At 50.6% G+C, this 22800-nt stretch overlaps 8 protein-coding genes across 8 annotated transcripts; 4 read left to right on the top strand and 4 right to left on the bottom strand.

The window, feature by feature from the left end:
* Positions 1-456: 456 nt before the first annotated feature.
* On the top strand, positions 457-1494 carry TRIVIDRAFT_45370 (uncharacterized protein; the record flags this gene model as incomplete). The annotated part of the gene is made up of 3 exons (XM_014102865.1): positions 457-489; positions 560-979; positions 1036-1494. 3 exons carry the CDS (start codon positions 457-459, stop codon positions 1492-1494), a joined length of 912 nt encoding a protein of 303 aa, XP_013958340.1.
* Positions 1495-2111: 617 nt separating this feature from the next.
* On the bottom strand, positions 2112-3794 carry TRIVIDRAFT_45894 (uncharacterized protein; the record flags this gene model as incomplete). Its single annotated transcript, XM_014102864.1, has 1 exon — positions 2112-3794. The coding sequence occupies one exon, from the start codon at positions 3792-3794 to the stop codon at positions 2112-2114; it is 1683 nt and encodes a 560-aa protein (XP_013958339.1).
* Positions 3795-4291: 497 nt separating this feature from the next.
* TRIVIDRAFT_67765 (uncharacterized protein) lies at positions 4292-5590 on the top strand (the record flags this gene model as incomplete). The annotated part of the gene is made up of 1 exon (XM_014102863.1): positions 4292-5590. The coding sequence occupies one exon, from the start codon at positions 4292-4294 to the stop codon at positions 5588-5590; it is 1299 nt and encodes a 432-aa protein (XP_013958338.1).
* A 161-nt stretch (positions 5591-5751) lies between these two features.
* TRIVIDRAFT_200439 (uncharacterized protein) lies at positions 5752-7723 on the bottom strand (the record flags this gene model as incomplete). Its single annotated transcript, XM_014102862.1, has 9 exons — positions 5752-5906; positions 6214-6292; positions 6346-6417; positions 6468-6546; positions 6711-6873; positions 6994-7027; positions 7163-7211; positions 7537-7566; positions 7635-7723. 9 exons carry the CDS (start codon positions 7721-7723, stop codon positions 5752-5754), a joined length of 750 nt encoding a protein of 249 aa, XP_013958337.1.
* Positions 7724-8626: 903 nt separating this feature from the next.
* On the bottom strand, positions 8627-11442 carry TRIVIDRAFT_76856 (uncharacterized protein; the record flags this gene model as incomplete). Its single annotated transcript, XM_014102861.1, has 2 exons — positions 8627-9036; positions 9115-11442. The coding sequence occupies 2 exons, from the start codon at positions 11236-11238 to the stop codon at positions 8791-8793; spliced, it is 2370 nt and encodes a 789-aa protein (XP_013958336.1).
* A 614-nt stretch (positions 11443-12056) lies between these two features.
* Positions 12057-13864, top strand: TRIVIDRAFT_45355 (uncharacterized protein; the record flags this gene model as incomplete). The annotated part of the gene is made up of 4 exons (XM_014102860.1): positions 12057-12163; positions 12231-12285; positions 12362-13261; positions 13340-13864. 4 exons carry the CDS (start codon positions 12057-12059, stop codon positions 13862-13864), a joined length of 1587 nt encoding a protein of 528 aa, XP_013958335.1.
* Positions 13865-14308: 444 nt separating this feature from the next.
* TRIVIDRAFT_45415 (uncharacterized protein) lies at positions 14309-15295 on the bottom strand (the record flags this gene model as incomplete). Its single annotated transcript, XM_014102859.1, has 2 exons — positions 14309-14976; positions 15058-15295. 2 exons carry the CDS (start codon positions 15293-15295, stop codon positions 14309-14311), a joined length of 906 nt encoding a protein of 301 aa, XP_013958334.1.
* A 4010-nt stretch (positions 15296-19305) lies between these two features.
* On the top strand, positions 19306-22297 carry TRIVIDRAFT_45446 (glycoside hydrolase family 31 protein; the record flags this gene model as incomplete). The annotated part of the gene is made up of 4 exons (XM_014102858.1): positions 19306-19534; positions 19698-20319; positions 20395-20996; positions 21078-22297. 4 exons carry the CDS (start codon positions 19306-19308, stop codon positions 22295-22297), a joined length of 2673 nt encoding a protein of 890 aa, XP_013958333.1.
* Between the last annotated feature and the right edge of the window lie 503 nt (positions 22298-22800).

The raw sequence follows: 22800 nt of genomic DNA, 5'->3' as shown, positions 1-22800 counted from the left end.
AAAAGCCCGGCGCAAACCGCGTAATGTTGAGGCTAGATAGGGGCGTTTACTCATCCTGTACCCACCTTTCATCAACTAAAGTGTATTCGTTCTTACCAACATCACAATGTTTCTGACATAAAGGATTGGGATCCAGTGCGTTGGTCCTTGGCCAACGAAGACAGGAGGCATAATATCGTACCATTCCGTGCTCGTATTGGCATAGTAGCTATGGAGTTGGTAACCTGTAATTCCGCAATGCTTCATCAGCAGCAAGCCGTTCGTCACTTGCATACGAATCGCTAAGTTACGTCTAAATGTGATTAATATATCAGGCATCTCAGGAATATATAAAGTCATGGGATAACCTACGTTTGGCGCACCACATCCTGACGAACAGCAAACGAGTTAAGCACCCACAGTAAATAAACTCCCTAAGCTATCTGAGGAAACACTATTGTTACGATCGACACAAACATGGCGGCTATCAGAAAGGTCGCGGTGTTGGGTGTAAGTTCATCAAGTCTAAATATGTCCTCACTCTCACAACTTCTCAGTCAGGCTAATGACTAGATAATAGGGCTCTGGAAACCTTGGGCCTCATGTCATTAATGGACTTTTGGCTGCCGGGTTTGAGGTCACTGCTATTACTCGGCTCGAGTCGCAAGCGACCTTTGCCGATGGAGTCAGCGTAAACAGAGTTGATATAACCTCGAAAGAAGCGGTTGAAAATATTCTTCAAGGCCATGATGCTCTCGTTTCTACAATCTCACCAGCAGCGCTTGGAGACCAGAGAACAATCATTGATGCTGCTATCGCCGCCAAGGTCCGGCGATTTATTCCATCAGAGTTCGGCATCGATACGCGGCGCACCGAAGAAACGAGTCTCGGTTGGATTCTGGCCAACAAACTCAACGTAACCGATTATCTTTCCGAAGTTGTCAAGAAAAACCCTTGGTTTAGTTGGACTGGCTTGGCGGTTGGGTTGTTCTTTGACTGGGTAAGACTCCGAACATCTACCGCATGCAGTACATGTTCAACTTACAAGTAAAACAGGGCATAAAGACACAATTTCTACTTGGAATTAATGCCAAAGAAAAGACTGGAACCATTGTTGACTCTGGCAATAAGCCATACGCAGCAACACACGTCTCCTTTATAGGAGAAACTGTTGCCGCCATCTTGAGGAAGCCCGAAGAGACTGCAAACAAGTATCTGTCAGTATTCTCCTTCGCCACCACTCAAAATGAAGTTTTGAAGATTTTTGAAGAAGAGTCTGGTTCCAAGTTCCAAATTACCAATATGAAGGGCAGCGACTTGATAAAGGCGGCAACTGAAAGTGTGGCAAAAGGTGACTACTACAACTCTATGGTCCCTTATGTCCAGTATACATTCTTGTCGGATGACTCTAAAGACCCCGTCAACACTGGGAAGAATGATGCCGATTTATTGGGACTTCAGGATAAACTGAGTCTACGGGAGAGTATCAAGAAAGAGCTCAGTGAGATTCAGTAGTTTGCCACGGTTACTACTGTTGAGACATGTCAAAGTTTTATGTACAGATGATGTATCATATGTTATAAATGTAACACACTGGATCAATAAATACACAGTCATAAAAAGATTCAGTCCATGGCAGCTTGCAGGCTATTGGTTGTTTTGACCTCGATATTTAGGTTTTCCCAGAGCTCAAATGAGCAAGTTCTATTCCTCAGCGAAAGATGTATAGAAATGACAGTTTGTGGATTGCACTGACTTCCTTAGATATGGGTCTGTTTCACTCTACGGTATTAAAGCCTATCCGAATCTCGCTCTTGGAATTGGAGAGATGTGATAGGCCTAAGTTTCTGCTAACGAATGAACTTAGATCGCACATCAAGGACAAATCGAGGAAGATCAACTTCATGATTCTCGGCTACAAGTTTCAGTTACAGAGCTAAGTGCACAGTTTGGACTCGGCCAAGATGAGAGGCCAGACAAAATTTATGAAATAAACAATATTTCTTTGTTATTAATATTACAGAGTGTTAATAGCATAGGTACAATTATGAGAAAACTGGACTTTGTCATGACCTTGTCATAGAGACCGCGTGAATTGCAGGCCCGATGCAGAAAAATACATGTGCTGCATTTTAAAACCTATTGCTGGTAATATTCCAGAAGAAATCGGCGCTCAAAAGTTGATCTATATCGTTATATTGGAGGCCAAAAAATTGATCCGTGAAATTATTCATGCCAGGTGCATCATCCAGTACAGGACAACTGTCTGTTACATCTCCAATAGGACTCATCGGGCGACTCTTCAATATCTCGCTTAAAGCCGAAGCGAACATCTCTTTGCCTCTCTGGTGTAGAAGCACCAGTGAGCGAGCTGTTTTCAGCGCCTCCTGTGTCGCCTCCGTGTTATAGACGGCGCATACGTCTTGAAGGCACTGCATTGCATCCCGCAGCTGAGAGATGGAGGAAACCGTATCTATAGCGAGTAATACACAGACAATCTGAAAAGGCACATAGGTCATCTGATGCCAAGGAGAGCGAGCAGCTAATACTGTTTGGGCAGCCCGAATCCCATTTGACGTGAGCATGAGTAGCTGCTGGAGTACAGAATCCGTCAAAGCAACGTCCATTGACCGCAGCCGGCGACACAGACAGAGCGCCAAGTTGCATTGAGCAAGAACTGATGGAGGGCTAGAGTGGATGCGGCCCAGCACCACTTGGAGCGCGTATTCCAGTTCAAATGCTGTGGGTTTTCTTTGGGGATCCAGTTCTATTGAGAATGGAAGCAACTCTATTAGCTCGACGGTAAAGTCGCCTTCTCTCGCCAAAGGTATTGGTGTGGTTGCATTAGGTAGAGCAACACGGGTGAGTCCCATGTCAAACGACATCCATATGTTGAGATGCTGTGCAATAGCCACCATCCTCTTTCTTATATCTTGGCTAACCTCTTGGTGAGGAGATGGAATGATAGCTTCCTCGGGGGCATCGATATTGAATCCAGCAGCATCTATCATGTGCATCACGGTACAGCTCGCCATCCAAGCAGCGTAATGCGTGTCTACAACCCTAAGGTAGACAACGCGGAGCAGCCATGCAGTGATGCTATCGGCGGTCGGAGGGGTTGATAAAGTCTTCTCAAGCAAGATTCTTGCCAACTCCACCAACGCAACTTCAGCCGCGTCAGCATGTATCTGCGAGAACAAACATCCCAGGGCGGCGATACCGCACAACACGGCATCTTGCACTTGAGTGAAATTTCGAGAGGCCCATCTTTGCTGTATACGCTGGAAGACTTGCTCACGATCGAGAAATCCATAGACTGGATCGACTTTTTGGAAATACGTGGCTGTCAGATTTTGTAATCTCGTTTGGGACACCACGTCCGTAATCGACTGGACTGCCGGAGCAGATGAAGTACCTCGTGATCCAAGAAAGGCATTCCAGGCAAAGCTATGCATCCTAGGGTTTCTTTTTGGGTCGAGTCGCAGAGCCATCGTCCTAACAAATGCCGGGCATGAATTTGCCTCCACTGAGCGCGCCTGAGCATGCGAACTCGCCGTCGATGATACAATATCGTCACCAGAAGGCTTCAAACTTGGCGGCGGCGGCGCCGGTACTTGGCCCGGTACCGGTGCCGGATCTCCGGTCGGCCCCGGGTTACGATCCGGTTCTCTTCTTCTTCTAAGCACCTGATAATTGCAATGATACTCGAATCGAACGCATGTTCCACACGGATGAGCGCCATCACACCTCCGCTTGAGGTCGCGACACGTCTGGCATGCGAGCTTTGATCGCTTGCGCCCCTCTAGTCGAGCCATAACGCCACAACTTCCAGCTTCAGCCCTGCGAGGAATCAACTGGCACAAGAAAATTATGTAAGGTGGACAATTTTTTAATTTAGATTACCTTTCCCTGGTTGTGTTCAGACACTGAAATAGATTTACCAAGAGACATTGAACGAGGTTCTGTTTGCGAGAGCCGGGCTGATTTACGGGGACCTACTAGATGAGAAATAGCGTTGGCGGGAATAACGGTAAATAACGGGTATCACGCATAAAGCGGATAGAGGGTATCGTCGGGGCGGAGTTTTGCTCTTGACAATTAATAAGATGGCGGTATGGAAAGAGATTTTCCATTGCTTTATAAAAAATGAAAAACTTGCATCTCACTCATTTTCCGGTTGGAAAGAAGCTTGGTTTTGTTGTGTGCATACACAGCATGCCTACCTCTACACTGCGTCGCCCATATTAGCACGAAGATGATGTATACGGAAGTTGATCAGAGCACAACTACCAGTCTCAGTCATTATCAAATAATGGACATCGAAAAGAAAGCAGTAGAACCTGATGCAAATGTGTCATATGATACAGATCAGTCGGCTCCGGGCAGCCAAGAACTCGAAAATAAGCCCAATGATCCTCCCGACGGCGGCTTCACGGCGTGGATACATGTTCTGCTCATGCACATCATCTTCTTCAATACCTGGGGCGTAGCAAACGGCTATGGCGTCTTTCAAGAGTATTACACTCAGACTCTTGGGCAATCTCAGTCTTCAATCTCCTGGATAGGCAGTGTCCAGGTCTTCTTCCTCTTCTCCATTGGCGCTTTCGCAGGGCGTCTGACGGACCTTGGGTATTTTCGAATCACATTTACATGCGGGGTGCTCCTACAACTCTTGGGCATCTTCATGACGTCGCTCTGCACGGCTTACTGGCAGATATTCCTAGCGCAGTCTGTTTGCCTTGGTATCGGCAACGGCTTGACGTTTTGCCCAGCAATAGCTGTTCTCTCCCAGTACTTTAATAAATATCGAGCCTTTGCCGTCGGCCTTTCTGCTGCTGGCGCCGCTGTGGGTGGGCTTGTGTATCCCGTCTTGATAAACCAGCTCATATTCCACCACAATTTCGGGTTTCCTTGGACCCTACGAATTATGGGCTTCATTATGCTCGCAACTTATATCCCTTGCTTGATTTGGTTCAAGCCTCGTCTCCCACCACGCAAAACAGGGGGATGGACAGACACATCGGCCTTCAGTGACGTGCCATTCCTATTCTTCTCCCTAAGCATGTTTCTTAACTTCTGGGGCCTCTATTTCGCATTTTTCTATCTCGGAACCTTTTCTCGAGACAAGATCGGGACCAAGGAGCCCATCGATTTACTCATGGTTCTCAATGGTGTTGGCATTGTTGGGCGCGTCCTGCCGACGATCGTGGCTGACAAATGGGCCGGAATGCTCAATATGTTAATTCCAATGAGCTTCGCTGCCAGCTTGCTGGTATTCTGCTGGGCGGCAGTATCATCAACTGCCGGGCTATACGCATTCGCCATTGTCTACGGTCTGATTGCCGCATCCTTGCAAGCACTCTTCCCAGCTGTCGCCACAACCATGACTCCCGATCCCAGTAGAACAGGAACACGAGTTGGAATGATTCTTGGCTTTGTTAGTTTCTCAACACTCACGGGCCCTGCAATCTGCGGCGCTATAATAGAGAGACAAAACGGTAGCTATTTAGGGGCGCAAATGTTTGCTGCATCGTGCATTCTTCTTGGAGCACTGATGGCTCTCGCCGCAAGGATTGCCAAAGCAGGATCAAAGCTGAGAACCAAGGTGTAGGCTTATTTCCTAAATATAGCTAACATTTGATCACAAAGTTTTTTAGAAGCACTTTATAAATTAGCTAGCATCTTCACAATTATATCCTCAACACTATACGTTGACATTTGCCAAACGCATTTCGCCATTGTTTGACTTGAAATTGACTATTGACAGAGCTTTTAATCTGTACTCTCCAAGACGAGGCTGTCGACAAAAAAGGAGGGGAGTCGAACTTGTCCCGGCAGAGTCCCGGTGGGGATCACTGCTGAAACCTCAAGGAATTGGTAGTTGACGCCATTTGAGGTAGTGCTGATATGGTAGGGACCCCATCCATCTGTTGCAGTGTGGAATTTAAAGTCATTTCTAATATCGACGTTGCCAAAATCAGACTGCAAGGTGCTAATGGTGACGTTTACATTTTTTGAATTGAGCTTCGAAGTACGTTAGCAAAGTTTTGACCTTGAATGTTCACGTCTTATTTACCTCGGCCTCTGTGAAGACGGGCCATATATCAAACGAAGCTTCGTTTACCAAGGCTGAATTTATACCAGAGATAATCTGGGCTTCCAGCTCTGAGCTGATAAATAAAACGTTGGAAGGCGAGGTTGCACGGCCGAACAAGGCTAAGCTCACTTGCTTACTTATTACATAGCTGCAAGCTGCAGTTTTAGTAGCGTTAAAAACTGAAGCTGTGAAAAACGAGTTCGAAACTGCTATTTCCTAGAACCCATCAGCTGTAGTCTGAACAGTAAGCAAAGTTAAAGACAACTTACATGGTAGACAATTGTCGCGTCAAGGGTCGAATTAGCACAGCCATGGTCGTTTGATATAGCGATATCATCGAACTATCGGCAGCTTAATATATGTTCAATAAGAAGGGTTAAGGCAAACCCACGTTGAGGACGAGCTGTTTGCAAGAGGCTGTAATCGCCAAAAGAGCAGCAGAACCCAGGGCACGGAGTGACAACGTCATACTTGCGCGATTGATAAGAATTGAGCGGTGTTTATGTGCGTGATGAGCCTCGATAAATAGACAATAGGAATTTAAAGTAGAGTGGGATAGAGACGATATATATTTAAAGACTGTTACAACCAGGCTCAAACTCGCTAAACCAACCTTCCTAATGAAGCATCTTACTGTGTCGCGCTAGCAAAGCTGTCAAGGATGGGAAATATCGCTATTCCCATTGCAATACGGAATTTCACGTCGACTAGGTTCAGGGATACGGACCAAGCACCTCTTCCAGTTAAATACCGGTGATGGACAGCGTCTTCTTGGACCAGAATTTGCCCACTCGATTCTGTAGCTTGTTGGGTTGATCTGGAGCAGCAATTCCTTTTCCGAGGAATCTTAGTCAAGAATCAACACTTGGCTCCCTTGCATTTCATTCTTCGAGTGAGCTCTACGGTAATTTACTTACTAATGCTCACCTTTTGTTTACCAGTTAGGCAAATCTGCATTTTGCTGTGCATTTGAGAACCTATTATTAATGTAATCTTCATTGGCCCTGATTAGTGCCAAAGAACAGCACCAGGCTCCTTTTAATGCTACTCTAATCTGCTGTAATGCCCTTCGCCAGTCTGACATACCCAAGTATACTGGTTGACTGGCTTAGGATTACATCTGACTTTGCTAAAGCTGTAACACGTCGTCGGGCCATTAATTACGCCGCATGCGGTGGAAAGAAAACGCCGTCTGTCTGCCACTATACTGTAATGTGTACTCCGTATATAATAATAATTTGTATGCGATGGGCAGCGCAATTTTTCTTGCGCCCGCTTCCAGAACTTACTAGCGTTAGATCTAAAACTCCGCTATCTGACACTCTATCTTGACGCTCTATTATTGTACGGAATATGGATAATAGGTTCCTTATAGAAATAGAAGGCAGGTGGGCCGTTCTTTTTATAGTTGTTTCACCTTCTTCATTCTGTAAACATGTCAGCAATGCATAAAAACTCACCGATGGAATGTCGCCATTGTCTGTTCAGATCTGGCAATTTTGACGCAGTGGTTCAAGGCTACGTCGGAACCAAACAAGGAGCAGAAACTTAGACTTACGCCCTTCCCTGTAACTGCAGACCCGTGTGAATACGTGGAAATTTGGCGGCGGTTGGGAGCTCCAGCCAAGTGTGCTTTTTGTAGCCCATGTTATAGACTCAGTATCAATACAAATGATAGAACGAGATAGCCTATGCCGCCGTAGATTGGGCCGTGGGAGTTACTTGCGACAGACCGTTCCTACCCAGGCGTAGCCTCCAATCTCGTCAGCTGATGGACTTATACTTTGGGTAGACGCCTGTTGCTCTAGTTTATTTTAGACATCATCATCAAGAGCTGTTCAAGTCAGTTCCTGTAGTTGTGGTGAAGGAGGTAGTTGAGGGAGACAGTACCAATCATGATCTGGCGGTTATTGTGAGTCTTGCTAAGACCTAACTGTCAAGATATGCATCATACAGCGGTGAGGCAGATATCAATCGGGTAATTGTTAGTTTCACAAGCCTGACCATAATGAATACTTGGAGCCAGGTTCCAGGTTGGGAATAACTTCATTGCAACAGGCTGGCTTCGGAGCCAGGATTAAAGAAAAATAGACGTAATAGGCGATAGATAATCAGCCTAGTTCATGCATATAGTCTATGACACTCACAACACAACGAAGCAAATACAATGAATAGGCTGCCTCGCTAATGCTGCGTAAGATTTTGGCTTCAACTGCCGAGTTGGAATGCTACCATATAGCTGACACCTGCAGTTTAGGGTTTTTGGCTACAATGCTTGCCAGGCTGACTCAAACCGCAGCACTTGCTGTGCCGGTGCCAGTCTCTATGAATAGCTTCAGATTCATTCCGGTCAGGTCGTGCTTACAAGAAATATAGCAACCCGCCAATGTCTGCAGCCACACTTGCTAAATAGATATTCTCGAAAGTACATGGAGGGATGAACTAAACTTGTGAATCAGCAGAGACACATGTATTTATTCGTGTCAATATGTCATGGTTGCTCACATAAAGTGCTCTGCAGCGCCTCGTGAATGTGAGAACCCAGCATTGTAAAAGTCATAACTTGTTTTGATCATATGCTACTTGAGTCAATTCCAAACGCCCTCAGTATTCTAGCCCATGGCATAATCATCGTCTTTTTAAAAACAAAACATCCATAGATCCCCTAGTCCCCAGTATCATGCCAACCGCCGTCATATCCTTGGTCAAATTTATTAAGCCATCACAGCTTCTGGTCGCCTCTGTGATCCATTCGCCCCCTTCTTGGCACCTGGCCGAGCCAGCGTGTACTTGGCAAAGGCGCGTGCCAGGGCCTTCTTGCAGCTGACCTTTTGGCTGCCAACAAAACTCTCCACCGTCACCGCAATGGCGCGGTCAATATCTTGCGCTGAGCAGTACTCGGAAAGACGCATTCTGCAGAACGCTTCGCTGATTCGAATGATGGCTTCAAGGTGGCGGACCTAAGAGCATCTTGCATTAGTATCACGTTACAGGGCTAGAGACGTATGACTCTCAGACCAGGATGGGAGCAAACTTACAGTGATTGGATAGGCGCCTGTGGCAAGAGATTCTCTTCGCATGTCTGCAAACAAGCGGGCTACTTTGTCCTCATCCATGTGATAGAGCTTGGGGCTGCAGCGTTCTCGAGCGTACAAGATGTATTTGCGCAAAAGTTCCTGGGAAATCTCCCCATCCCGCTGGCCTCTAGATGCGCTTGTCTGCTGGGTATCCATTGCGGTGTCTTGGGTAGTGGCATTTCCCTCTGGGCGGGCCTGTGACAGGGGATGGCTTCGTCCGTGAGAACCAACGATAAATCTCGCCAGCCGCTCATCCTCAGACGGTTCTACCAAATCTCGTACGACACACAGGATGTCAAAACGCGACAGGATGGGCTCTGTCAGCTCCACGTTGGCAGAGAATGGAATCATTGAGTTGTAACGACCTCCCAGCGGGTTGGCCGCAGCAATGATACCGCAGCGGGCTTGCAAGGTTGTCACAATACCTGCCTTGGAGATGGAGATAGTTTGCTGTTCCATGGCTTCGTGAATTGAGGTTCTGTCTTGGTCGTTCATCTTGTCGAATTCGTCAATAAGGCACGTGCCCCTATCGGCCAAGACAAGAGCACCGCCTTCGAGGGTCCATTCACTTGTCAAGGGGTCTCGACGGACACTAGCCGTCAGACCGACAGCACTGGCTCCCTGACCAGTCGCAAACACGGCTCTGTGTGCTGTTTTCTCAACGTACTTGAGGACTTGGGACTTGGCCGTTCCGGGGTCGCCGAGAAGGAGCACATTAATGTCACCACGAACGTGATGGGCTCCTCTACCAGTCTTGGCAACGCCACCAAACAGAGATAGAGCAACTGCAGTCTTGATATCCGTGTGTCCATAAATGCTAGGAGCAATGGAGTTGACAATTCGGTCAACGATGTTGGGATCACGGGCCAGCTTGCGAATCTCCTGCTCATCCTCTTCGGTCAAGCGGAATCCAGCAAGTTGATCGTGGGATTTGACGACATTGTTGGCCTCAAGAATGGTTGCAAAGACGGGGAAACCGTTGCGGTTATTTAGTTGAGCATCGTAGTTGTTTCGGTAAATACCCGTAACCTCAATTTCTTCACCAGGCTTGGCCTTGTCAATAAGATCCCACAGCAGGATGACTTCTCGGTGGCGAGGAAGACGTCCAGCGGGAACAGTGCCAGGAGACTCCTGTAGCGTAAGTCTCTGATAGTTTCGGTACACTGTCTTCTCAGAGTTCAAAGTAAAGGGCCCACGAGACTGGCAACTCTGGCAGAACGTAACCTTGACCTCAACATGAGACTCCTGTTGGAAAGGACCCAGCGTCTCGCCACACTTGCCACAGTCGAATTTAACATATTTCAGCTGGGGGAAAACACCGCTTCGGCGCGTGACAACTCCACTGACACGCACAAGGCAGTTGAGGTGCGACTGGCGCAGTTGTCGAAGTGTGTAGTGAACGGGTAGGTCGAAGATGCGAACATGGATTTCGGAATGAATCCGCTCGTAATCGGGGTAGTGAAGCAGCACAACATCCATGGCTACTTGGTCAAATAGCTTGAGCATCTCAGCAGGGGCGTTAGCCAGGAAGTAAGCAAGGATGGCCTTGCTTTCAGCCAGATGCTCGTAAGAGACCTCCAACGACTCTGCGTTGACCTCACCGAGCGTGCGAATACGATTGCCATAAACGGAGGATCCAGATGCATCAATATAGGATGTCAGGAAGGCCTTGAACTCTCGCTTGATGGTTCGCTGGACTGGTGGCTGAGACACCCACTCTGTTAGATTGGAGGCCTTGACATCACCGAGAGCTTCTAGGGAAAGCTCCTCGTCCATAATGTCGGCATCCATGGCATCATCTGGATCCTCATCGTAGTGATGTCTCCGTCTGCGAGGCTGTGCCGTTAGGTCAATGTCGCCGTCATCGTCATCTCCGGGAAGATATGCGGCTGGAATCCTCTGCCGGCGAGCAACTTCTCTGTCTCGCCGGTTGAGCTGAGCCTCCAGTCGTCGTCTCTCGCCCAGGTCCATGGAATCGTAATCGCCCTCATCATCTAGTCCTGCACCTTCGTAGATGTCATTCTCTCTGTCTCTGTAATCGGCCTCGAAGCCTTCACGGAACAGGTCAACGTCGTCATCGGCCATCTCGTCAATGTCGTCAATGTCGTCCTGAATCTCCGCCTCCTCTTCGATCTCTTCATCCTCGTCGACTCCATGGGCAATATTAAAAGGCCCAGGTGGAGATGATGGCAACGGGCTAGAGCTCAGTCCTCCAGGCGTGGAAACATCATCACCATCAGGGCGAGAGCGCTTGCGGCCTGATCGCGGGGCAGAGCCGACATTGGCAGATGCGGGATGGTCGCGAAGGGGAGAGCTATGCTAAATGTTAGGGAGAGCTGCAAAAGAAAGGGATCATGTAAAGATTCTGGCATACCTCATAGTGGCGGCTATCAATGGGCTCCCGCTGGTTGTCGGTGGTGTGCCTGCTTGAAGAGGCTGAAAATTCAAGGATTGATGGAAATCTGGCGATGCAGCTTCTTGGTTTGTGGGGGCAACGAGATTAGGGAGCAATTGGCCAGAGCTCACTGCTAAACGCGCTGAAGACGCGTTAATTGGTAGACGCTAAGCCTGTTTAGCATCGACGCGTAAAGTGGTTTTGATTCGTTCTTGTGGAAAGATGACAAAATTAAATAAGCACAGTTCCACCGTGTTGCAGCGAGTCTCGCGTCTCACTTAATATGTCCGCTAGACAAGCCTCAGTTCAAGCTACACGGTGCTGTATCTCCCGCTCTACAGCCAGCTACCAGCTACCAGCTACCAGCTACCTTCAGCCCTGCTTAGTGTTTTCCATTGGACTCGACTTGTGCATCCATCTCATCTTTGGCTGCTGCTTTTTCCATTGGATCCCATTAATTTATTCATCGTTTACAGCCATGTCTGGCGATTCGCCTCCACCGCCTGTGATGGACACTCCATCCATTGCAGAGACCAAGACAGAGCGTGTCACCGGCCGTAGCAACAGCTTCTCCCAGCAGTCACGGGCATCGGACGACTCTCAAACTGCCGCCGAGTAGGTCGCGACCGGGATTTGATTCACTGCTGTATGCGACTGACTGACTGACTGACTTGCTTGATAGCTTTCTTCGTGATCAGGAAATTCTCGAAGCCGATGCCCGCGAAGCCCTGCCTTACGTATGTCATTATCCCACCTTGACATACCACAGCGTCATCGATGTACAAGCAGCTGATTGCAATACTACCTATCTAGAGCATCGAGACGTGCACCAAGATTCTCGGACCGCTGCGACAGAATGTCTTCGCCTGCCTGACCTGCAACCCTGCGCCGGCCAAAGCTGGAGACGCTTGGACTCCAGCAGGCATGTGCTACGCGTGCTCCGTGTCATGTCATGGCGAGCACACTCTTGTCGAGATTTTCCAGAAGAGAAACTTCACCTGCGATTGCGGAACAACGCGCATCCCGTCTACCAGCCCATGCACGCTGCGCATCAATAGCGAGACGAATACCAAGGGCAACGTTCACTCCGAAGAGCCGGATGCAAATAACAAGTACAACCACAATTTCAAAAATCGTTTCTGCGGCTGCGAGTGCGACTATGATCCATTCCAGCAAAAAGGAACCATGTTCCAATGCCTTGGGCTTGGAACCCAAGAGACTGGGGGTTGCGGAGAGGACTGGTATCACCCTGGCTGCCTAGTGGGCATGGGGCCCAAATGGTATGAGCAGATGAGCAACAGCAAATCAAAGCTGGCTTCAAGAGAGACCGAGGGCCATACCAACGGGAGTATCCTTGAGACAATCACTGAGAAGGACGAAGGTCAGTCAAACAATGGCGCAGCTGAAGCCGCCCGTGGTGTCGCCGTCGAAGACGAGGATGACGAACCGCCGATGCCTCCCGGATTTCCAAGCGAAGATGACTTTGAAGGTTTCCTATGTTATAAGTGCTTGGATGCAAACCCGTGGATCAAACAGTATGCAGGAACTTCGGGCTTCCTGCCGGCCATATTTCTGGAGCAGCCTGAAGTTGCTGCACCATCGCCGTCCAATGATAGTACGGCTACGGCTGCGTCCAAGAAGCGCAAGGCCGAAGACGACACAGATGAAGAGCAATCATACGCGAAGCGCATTAAGAGCGAGAGCGAAGCGCCAGTCGCTGAATCTACTACTCCAGAAGTTGGCACAACTCAATCTGTCGAGGATGTCGATGGCGCGAAGCCAGAAGCTAAGATCTCAGAAGACGGAGCCAGGAAAGATGGCCCGACCTCATGCAAGCTGCCCAATCTACCTGCCGCGCCCAAGGGACGCTTCTCTCTCTTCTTTAAAGAGGACTTCCGCGAGAAGCTCTGCCATTGCTCTGACTGCTACAGCAAACTGAACGCCCACCCCCAGTTACTGGAAGAGGAGGAGGTCTACGAACCCCCTCTGTCAAACGACGGCGCTTCTCAACACGGAGGCTCGACACACGGAAGCGGCAGCTTGCTAGATCGTGGCGAGAGCGCCTTGCGCAACATGGATCGTGTCAGAGCCATCGAAGGCGTCATGGCATACAACCACCTCAAGGAGCAGCTCACGCCATTTTTCAAGCAGTTTGCGGAAAGCGGCAAGGCCGTTGGCGCTGAGGATATCAAGGCATACTTTGCAAAGCTGCGAGGTGATGAGCAGGGAATCAGAGAGGCGGGCGAGGCAGCTGCTTCATCCAAGAAGAACGGGGATGAGGAGGGCGATGGTAGACGAGAGCAGAGTGGGTACTAGACTGTCATACATACGGGGAGTGCTTAGGTCGCTGCTGGCATATTGACAAATATTTTCTTGAGTGTATTACTAGGGTTTGAGGGATAACAGGACTTGGAAAGCGAGACAAATTGGAACGGACATGATGCTTACGAGAACGAGGGCTTAGAGAGTTGCCCGCAATGTAGTGGTAAAATCTTTGCGTCATGTTCGTTATATTTCATTGGTTTTGAGAAGGTAATCTTCAGTTGACTTAACACTGTTCTTGCCATTACATGCATCTACATTTCATAACCCAGCATAGCCATCATCTGTGGCATCATGATGTTGATATCGCCGATTCCTCATACCTCATGCCCCTCATCTCCAAGTTTCACTTTTGGTGCATCTGAAAATTCCGTAAACACTTTCATGCTTCGTACTTGGCAAACGATTGTCGCTTTTTACCCGTTCAATTTGTTTTGGTCATCTACCAGTTGACCCCGTACTGGACGCCGCACTGAGCGGCCGAGGAGGCGGTATGGGCAGGATCTGTCCAGATGACTCCTCTCTCTGCATAGCAATGCCACCCATCATGCCCATAGACGACAGGTGGTGCTGCTCGTCGCTGTCTTCGCCCTGGCTATCCACCATATGCTGTTCCTGGGCAGCACGCAGCTCCAGCTCCCTCAGCCTCTCCTTCTCAGCCTCGTCAATGATATCATCATCCCCGCTCCAGTACGGGTCATCATCCTCCAGCTCAGGCATCGCCATGCGCTTCCAAAAGCGCAGCTCCTGCCTCAGCGCGGTGTCGTCGACGCGCTTCGCAAATCTCTCCTCGTCCTCATCGTACTTGCGGCGGAACTTGCGCAGCGACTCGTTGGCGCGGGCGGCGTGCGTCTGCATCTCCCAGATCTGCTCGCGCAGGCGGCTGTTCTCGCGGCGGGCCTCGTCGAGCTGCGCGCGGTAGGAGCGGTGCCAGGCGGCGACATCGGCCACGTGCTTGGACTTGTAGTCGTGGAACTGCTTGAGCATGAGGGAGAGGGCGTTGGCGTACTGGGTGAGGAGGGCGGCGTTTGCGTCACGGCTGTGCTTGGCTCTATCGAAGGATTCTGAGAGCTCGGAGATGATGCTGTCGAGATTGGATTCTTGGGCTGCCAGAGAGAGAGGAAGAGAGGGTTAGCACATGGCAAATCAGGCGCAGCCGCAGCAAAGATGACGGATCAAAGACGCACCATTGATGTCGTCGGCCGCAGACGAGATGACGTCGCCGTTGGCCAGGCCCTGCGCCTTTGCCTTGTTGCGCACTCTGCCCAGCCCGCTGACAATGTCCTCGGTGACCCTCCTGTTATCGGCCAGCTGTCGACTCAGCTCCTCAACCATGCCATAGATGTAGTTGAGCTCGGCCTGGTGTCCAGCCGGCGTGGGCGCGGGCATGACGGCGCCCATGTTGGCGCCATTCATGCCGTTCATCTGCTGCTGCTGCTGATGGTAGAGCGCCTGCTGCTGAAGCTGCTGCTGCTGCTGTTGTTGTTGTTGGAGATATTGCTGTTGGAGATAGTGCTGCTGGAGTTGCTGTTGGTGGAGAGTCTGTTGGAGCTGTTGCTGCTGCTGTAGATGCTGTTGCTGCTGTTGATGCCGCGCCTGAGCCTGGATCTGGTTCTGGATCTGGATCTGGTTTTGGTTCTGCTGTTGCTGCTGCTGGGCAAGGGGATCCAAGTTGAGCGGAGCCGCAAAGCTCATGTCGCGCGTGGCTTGATCTTGGTGCAGGTTAGCGAAGATCTGAGGCTCTGGCGCTTCGGCTGCCATTGTTACGGGTTAATGTTCGCTAGGATCAATGCAAGTACCAGGACAGCGTATGGCGGCGCTGCTAATACTTTGCCCATGCGCAGCATCCAGTCCAGTCCAGTTAGTAGGGCCGAACAGCGCTTCAAGGCGGTCGTTGCTCCAGACAGTCAGTGATTGAGTGCTGATGCGGAAGCGGATGCGGATGCTGATGCTGATGCGGATGCTGATGCGGATGCCAATGGCAGGTTCAGATTGCAATTCCACTTCTTTTTTTTTCCTCTCTCCTTTGCTCTTCTTTGACGCAGCGATGCAAGGGGGCTGCCAGCTGGCTCACGAGTGATACAGACCCAGGTACTCCCGTTTCTGCGGTGCCTCTGGGCGGATTGCATGTACCCTTACTCCTGCTCTGGGCTCCATGGCGGGGACGCTCTGGTCAACGCGCTGCAATTCGTCGCCTCGCAGCGTATCATTTCGTTCTGTCTCTCTACGTAGTGCATGCGTTTTATGCATCGCACATTGTATTATGAACCCCATTCATTTTGTCTCGCTGCAGGCCTTGTGCGCTGTAGACGCAAGCATGTGCTTTGCATCAATAAAGAGTGAAGGGTCACGTGCAGTGCTCACCTTGAAAATACCTATATATCCATATTTACACAAGCTCGTAATGCGGATTTCATTTCTGCACCAATTCTAACTGTACATAGTAGTTATACGTCTAATGTCTAATTCGTCTCTTGTCTCTTCTCTCTTCTTTTTTCTTTCTCATTCCTGTTCCAGTGATGTATTGTGAGATGAGCCGCTGAGGGTATATGGCATAGCTCAATTGCCCGCACTTTAACCTACCTCTTTCATGTGATTAAGCTTATTTTCCAACCGAGAACGTAAAGCCACACTACTCGATCATCATACGGCATCTTGCATGCCAACATTTCATATGCTACATCTTTATTGTTTGCCATTTGTGGTATGCAAAGAGAGAAAATTTTTTTATATCACTGTTACCATGAGAATCAAGGCGATGGCGGCAAGAATCCTGCTGCTCTCTAGGTTAGGTCTTGCGATTTCGGTGCTTGCCCCAGTCCAATCAGTCATCCCTCTAAAGTATTACGGAGTAGATATCTTTGCTGAACGCCAAGCTGTGGATAGCATCCGAGGTTCTTTTGTAGCATTGATGCCGATGAGAGTGAAGATTTAGATAATGATATTTCACCACTTTATCCCTTCCGGACCACAGCTCAACATGCAGGACATCTAATGCGATTGGTACCTATAGTAGGCTGCAGGGTTGCATCGCAGCAAGCGGCTCCAGCGCGTCTAAGAGACCGAGGCAGAGCCGAAGAACAGTAAACTTTTACAAAGTTCATGCGCAGTCTTGACCTATACAAGAAGGTGAGGCTGGAGTATAGATTGATCCGCGGCTGCTGAAGGGGCGAAAACGGAAAAGCTGCTATACCAATGTCATTGCCCACATGATACTTGACCACTTATATCTGCGTGCTATAGTAACTACAGTCAGAAGCATGTGGTTGGTGTGTAGGACAGTATGTGGTTGTGGATGTAGAACGTTGAACGGATAAATTCTACTATATTTCCAATCCTGGTGGAACCGCAAGATCTCCCTTTCTTAATGTTTAACCGGGATCCCATGAGCTAGGGATCGTGACACTAATCAAGCTCGCCTGTTGGTAGACTACAAACCACCACACCCTCTCGACGCCGAACCACAGTTCGGAATTTTGCGATGAACAGGCGAGCATGCCAAGTCATGGTGGGCTTCCGGAGTTGAAAAGCTCGTACGATGGAGTAGCGGGGAAAGAGGAGGGGGCCCGATGATACTTGTGAGGGTGAAAAGAAGCTTTCACGACGGAGATGGTTTGTCACATGCGCCGAGCTGATATGGGGCACATTCACAAACTCCATGATCGATATCCTGATCTCAAGCTTCAATCCCACCCCAAGATGCTACCCTTTGCACGTTTAGGCCACGGGTGCAGTGCCGTAGCTGGACGCAAGGGGTCTCGCATGATGATAGATCGATGGTAGTGCTGCAACGCTGCGAAAGTCGGATGATCTGTGTATACTTGTGCTTTTACTTGGATGTGGGGGAAGGGAGATGTTGATGGAATACGCATGTACCTTGCTTGACAATCACCCCAAGAGTGAACTACGACTGCTACCTAGTTGGATACAGGTATGGGATCATATTTCGCTTCTCAACGCTACTCAAGGCAGGGCGTCGGATTCCACGGACATGTCATGAATCCACCACAACATCAAAGTTCCCTTCCTGCGTCGATGCGAGCGTCCAATTGCTTCACTGCTCTTGATTCCAGCTCCCTCCCATCAACGATAGTTCCATGGCGATTCGGCCCGTTGTGCACCTCGATGGAGCAGCCAAAGTAGCGTCGCCTGTTGTTCTCCCCTTGAGTATTTTCATTCCCCATGGGGCCAGCATCAAACCGTCTCGCGAGCGTGCAATATTGTCTGTATAGGTTGCGATGCTGTCGGTGATACCAGGCAGTGGACCTATTGCCGACGGAAAAACGCCTAGCATCAGTGTTCGCTTAGCGTCGTAGTGGGCTTTAGGGCCTCGGCCGGCAAAAAGGACCCGACCCGCCTGGTGCCTTGCCGGTGCTATTTACTGCCCTTCTCGGCGAGTTTGGTGCGGGGAAGTTGGGGAGCTGCGCAGGTACAGGCCACTACAAGCCACTACAAGCCCGCTGAGAGCCCTGGAGCTTTCAGGGGGCCCACTCGCATTGAGCGCTGCACCTCAGTAACTGAAGCCGTGCCTTGTGACCTCATTGAACCTTGTGCTCCGAGGTTGCATCGAATGCTACGAGTAATATTACTCGAGATGATGAGAATGAGAATGCAAATCAAGGTGGAAATGCAAAATTGCAATTCTGGCTCAAAGACCGCTCGAAGCTGGGCTTGCTGTTGCTTTATCGAATTCCGGCCGACGAAAAGGTGGTGACTCGTTCGATGCCTGAGGACGCCCTCCCTCCACTACCAACCTATTCGCTGCCCTTGACTGAGATCGACATTCGCCCTCGCAGAACCAAGAACCAACGGCTTCTTTGTCCTTGATTGCCTGTCTCACGTCTCCTGCTTGGCGCCCTTTTCCGAAACCCCAGCCTCGTCCACCTCGCCCGACCTGGGCGCCCGCCTCCTCTCGACCAAAACGCCGTTTCCGCCTCTATCGCGCGCTAGACAGCTCCCAACCCACGACCAATTGCAGTCGACCAAAGCTCCCCCAAGCCGACTGCCGTATTACCTACGCAATGCTGGCTCCCGAGGATGGACGAGCAATCCCAACTCGGGCCCCATTTCCCGGGGTCCCGTGTCTTGGCCGGGTTACTTTGTATATGCATGATATGATGCATGCCCCACGCACCTCCCCTCGTCTTCTCCTCCCGTCCCACTGCCTGGAATTGGAACTTGGATCTGCCATGTCGCACGCTCGCTGGAGATGTGACGAGGGTGACAGCTGACGAGCTAAGCTTGCAAGGCAGGAGCATTTCACGGTCTCCGGCATTCAGTGTCTTGGATGAGTCCGAGCCGGACGAGTACAAATATTTCTATACAAGATGGGTTCCCCCAAGACTCTCGCTGCCAAGGGCGGCACTGCACGATCCGCAGCATCTTTACCCCCTCCCGCTATCCTCATCACCATTGCCATCGCCTTGACAGCGACAATGGTTTACTGGAAGCCCATCCTGTACGCAGGGCTTGCCTCTGCCGCGGCTCTCTTCCACAGAGATGGCGCGACTGCAGGCACCTTGGATCAATGCCCGGGCTACAAAGCCTCCAATGTTCGCGTGTCACCGACCGGCGTGACGGCCGATCTGACTCTGGCTGGCACTGCTTGCAATGTGTACGGCACAGACCTCACGAATCTCATTCTCCAGGTCACGTACCAGACTGGTGAGTCAAGATGCATATGCAGACACATGGCTTGTTACCACTGCCGGTTTCACGGCGCGCTCGTTTGAGGGGACCATCCTCTTGAACAAATTGCTCTCCCATACAACCTTATTTTAACCGCGAGGCGCGATCAGTTGGGCTTGTCAAGCTAATATGTTGCTAGAGGACCGCATTCACGTCCTCATCCAGGACAAGGACAACCAGGTCTACCAAGTCCCCGAATCCGTTTTCCCACGTCCCGGGGGCTCTGTCTGGTCTCAGTCAAGCAATCTCAAATTCAGCTACACGGCGAATCCCTTTTCGTTCAAAATCACACGGGCCAGAACTGGTGAGGTCCTCTTTGATACCTCGGCCGCCTCTCTTGTCTTCGAGTCTCAGTACCTCCGCCTCCGGACAAGCCTGCCCGCGAACCCTAACCTGTACGGCCTGGGTGAGCATTCTGACCCTCTCCGCCTCAAGACAACCAACTACATCCGCACGATGTGGAACCAGGACAGCTATGGCATCCCCAGCAACGCCAATCTCTATGGAACTCACCCCTTCTACCTGGAGCACCGTGCCACGGGTTCTCACGGTGTCTTCTTCCTCAACTCCAACGGCATGGACATCATGATCAACCAGGACGCCTCCGGCAAGCAGTATCTTGAATACAACACCATTGGTGGCGTGTTTGACTTTTACTTTGTTGCTGGACCAACTCCCGTAGCAGCAGTACAGCAATATGGTGAATTTGCAGGCTTCCCAACCATGCAGCCATACTGGGGCCTGGGCTTCCACCAGTGCAGGTAAGAAGGAATATATGCATATCTCTCGTGTGAAATTTAAGAGCAAGAGCTGACTTGAATTGCCCTTTCTTGCAGATACGGATACCAAGATGCCTACAATGTCGCCGAAGTCGTCCAAAACTACAGCTTGGCCGGCATCCCCCTGGAGACCATGTGGACGGACATTGACTACATGGACCGCCGCCGCGTCTTCACCGTCGACCCAGCCCGCTTCCCCATGCCCATGATGCGCGAGCTGGTTGACCACTTGCACGCAAACGACCAACACTACGTCGTCATGGTCGACCCAGCTGTCGCCTGGCAAGACTATCCACCTGCCAACCAGGGCGTTGAGGACAACGTCTTTCTGCTGCGGTCCAACGGCTCTGTCTGGATCGGCGTCGTCTGGCCTGGTGTCACCGTCTTCCCCGACTGGTTCGCTGCCAACGCTCAGAAGTATTGGAACGGTCAGTTCCAGACCTTTTTCAATGCCGAAACGGGCCTGGATATTGATGCCCTGTGGATCGACATGAACGAGCCCAGCAACTTCCCCTGCAACTTTCCCTGTGACGACCCGTACAGCGCGGCCAAGGGCTTTCCTCCGGCCCCACCGCCGGTCCGGGCACCTCCTCGTCCGCTGCCTGGCTGGCCTTGCGACTTCCAGCCTGGCGGCTGTCCCAACAAACGTGATAGCCAAGTTGAGCATCTCCAAATCAAGTCCAGCAGCGGCAGCCTGCCCATCGATTTGGTGGTGAGCAGCAGAAGCCATAGTGGCAAGGGTGATCAAAAGGGCCTCCCCGGTCGGGATCTGCTGTATCCCAAGTACGCCATCCACAACAAGGCCGCCTTCCAGGACTCGTGGAACTCTGACAAAGGTGGCATCTCCAACCACACTGTCAACACGAATCTCATCCACCAGAACGGCCTGGCCATGTACGATACGCACAACCTCTACGGCACCATGATGTCGACAGCCTCGCACGATGCCATGTTGTCTCGTCGACCGGGCCTCCGCCCCTTGGTCATCACGCGCAGCACCTTTGCCGGCGCGGGCTCCAAGGTCGGCCACTGGCTGGGAGACAACATGTCGCAGTGGAGCTACTACACCGTGTCCATCCGCACAATGTTGGCCTTTACATCCCTCTTCCAGTTCGGCTTCGTGGGCTCGGACGTCTGCGGCTTCGGCGGCAACACCAACGAGGAGCTCTGCGCGCGCTGGGCCTCGCTGGGCGCCTTCAACACCTTTTACCGCAACCACAACGACCTGGGTAACATTGGCCAAGAGTTCTACCGCTGGCCTTCGGTTACCAGCAGTGCCAAAAAGGCCATTGATATTCGCTATCGCCTGTTGGACTACATCTACACTGCTCTGTACCGCCAGTCTACCGACGGCACGCCGGCAGTGAGCCCCATGTTTTTCCACTATCCCAACGACCCGGCCACATGGGGCCTTGAGCTCCAGTACTTTTACGGCCCCGGCCTCATCGTTGCTCCCGTCACGCAGCAGGGATCTACCAGCGTCAGTGTCTATCTCCCAGACGACGTCTTCTACGACTGGTACACCCACGCTCGCATCGACGGTGGCGCCACCAACCACCTCATCAGCAATGTCGACATCACGTCCATCCCGCTCTTCATCCGCGGCGGTGTCATCATGCCCCTGCGTGTCAAGTCTACCAACACCACCACCGAGCTCCGCAAGCAGAACTTTGAGCTTCTCATCGCCCTCGACGCCTCTGGATCTGCGTCGGGCGAGCTGTACATCGACGACGGCGTGTCCATCCAACAGCGAGCCACCACTCACGTCACCTTCACTTACAAGAAGGGCATCTTCATCCTGGGTGGCTCCTTCAGCCTCCGAGTGCCATTCATCATTTCCAAGGTGACCATCATCGGCGGCAAAGCCCCCACTGTCAAGTCAAGCTCTGGAAACTCAAACAGCCAGACCTTTAACGTCAACTTGCCCTTTAGCGGTCCTGCGTCTATCAGAATCGGTTAGAGTAGCTTTTCCTTGTGCTTTGGACAGTCTTTTTTTTTTTTTTTTCACTCACTTAGCATAACTATGAATATGAATATAGCGTAACCCTCATCTTACGCCCTTTGGGCTTCATGTACATAATTTTTTTAGGGGGGGGGGCGTAGTATGGTTAGGCTTAGGAACGATTGCGATTTTTTGGTTGAACTGTTTTTATTTTTACTCTCTCTGCCTAAGCTAGTATCCCGCTCATTGTGCTTTCGAACTGTTCTTCATTCATACACAGTGCCTAGATGGTAGTAGTTGTAGTAGTTTTAGTATGCAGTATACCTTGAAGAGGACAACACGTTTATGATGCCCAAAAGAAGAAGAAATTCATCTCACACCAACAAAAAAAAAGAAAGACTCGCCGATCCGAACTAGCTGGGCACTCTTACTCTACCGTTCTAATAGATAGATGAAACATTGCAAACGAAATGTCTCCCAACCCCCCCCCCCTTTCCTCTCATTTTTCGCTTCGTTCCTCC

The sequence above is a fragment of the Trichoderma virens genome, assembly GCF_000170995.1.
Source record: "Trichoderma virens Gv29-8 chromosome Unknown TRIVIscaffold_5, whole genome shotgun sequence".
NCBI classification, from domain to species: Eukaryota; Fungi; Ascomycota; class Sordariomycetes; order Hypocreales; family Hypocreaceae; genus Trichoderma; species Trichoderma virens.
The sequence above is the reverse complement of the archived record's forward strand: the minus strand, read 5'-3'. Positions and strand labels throughout refer to the sequence as shown.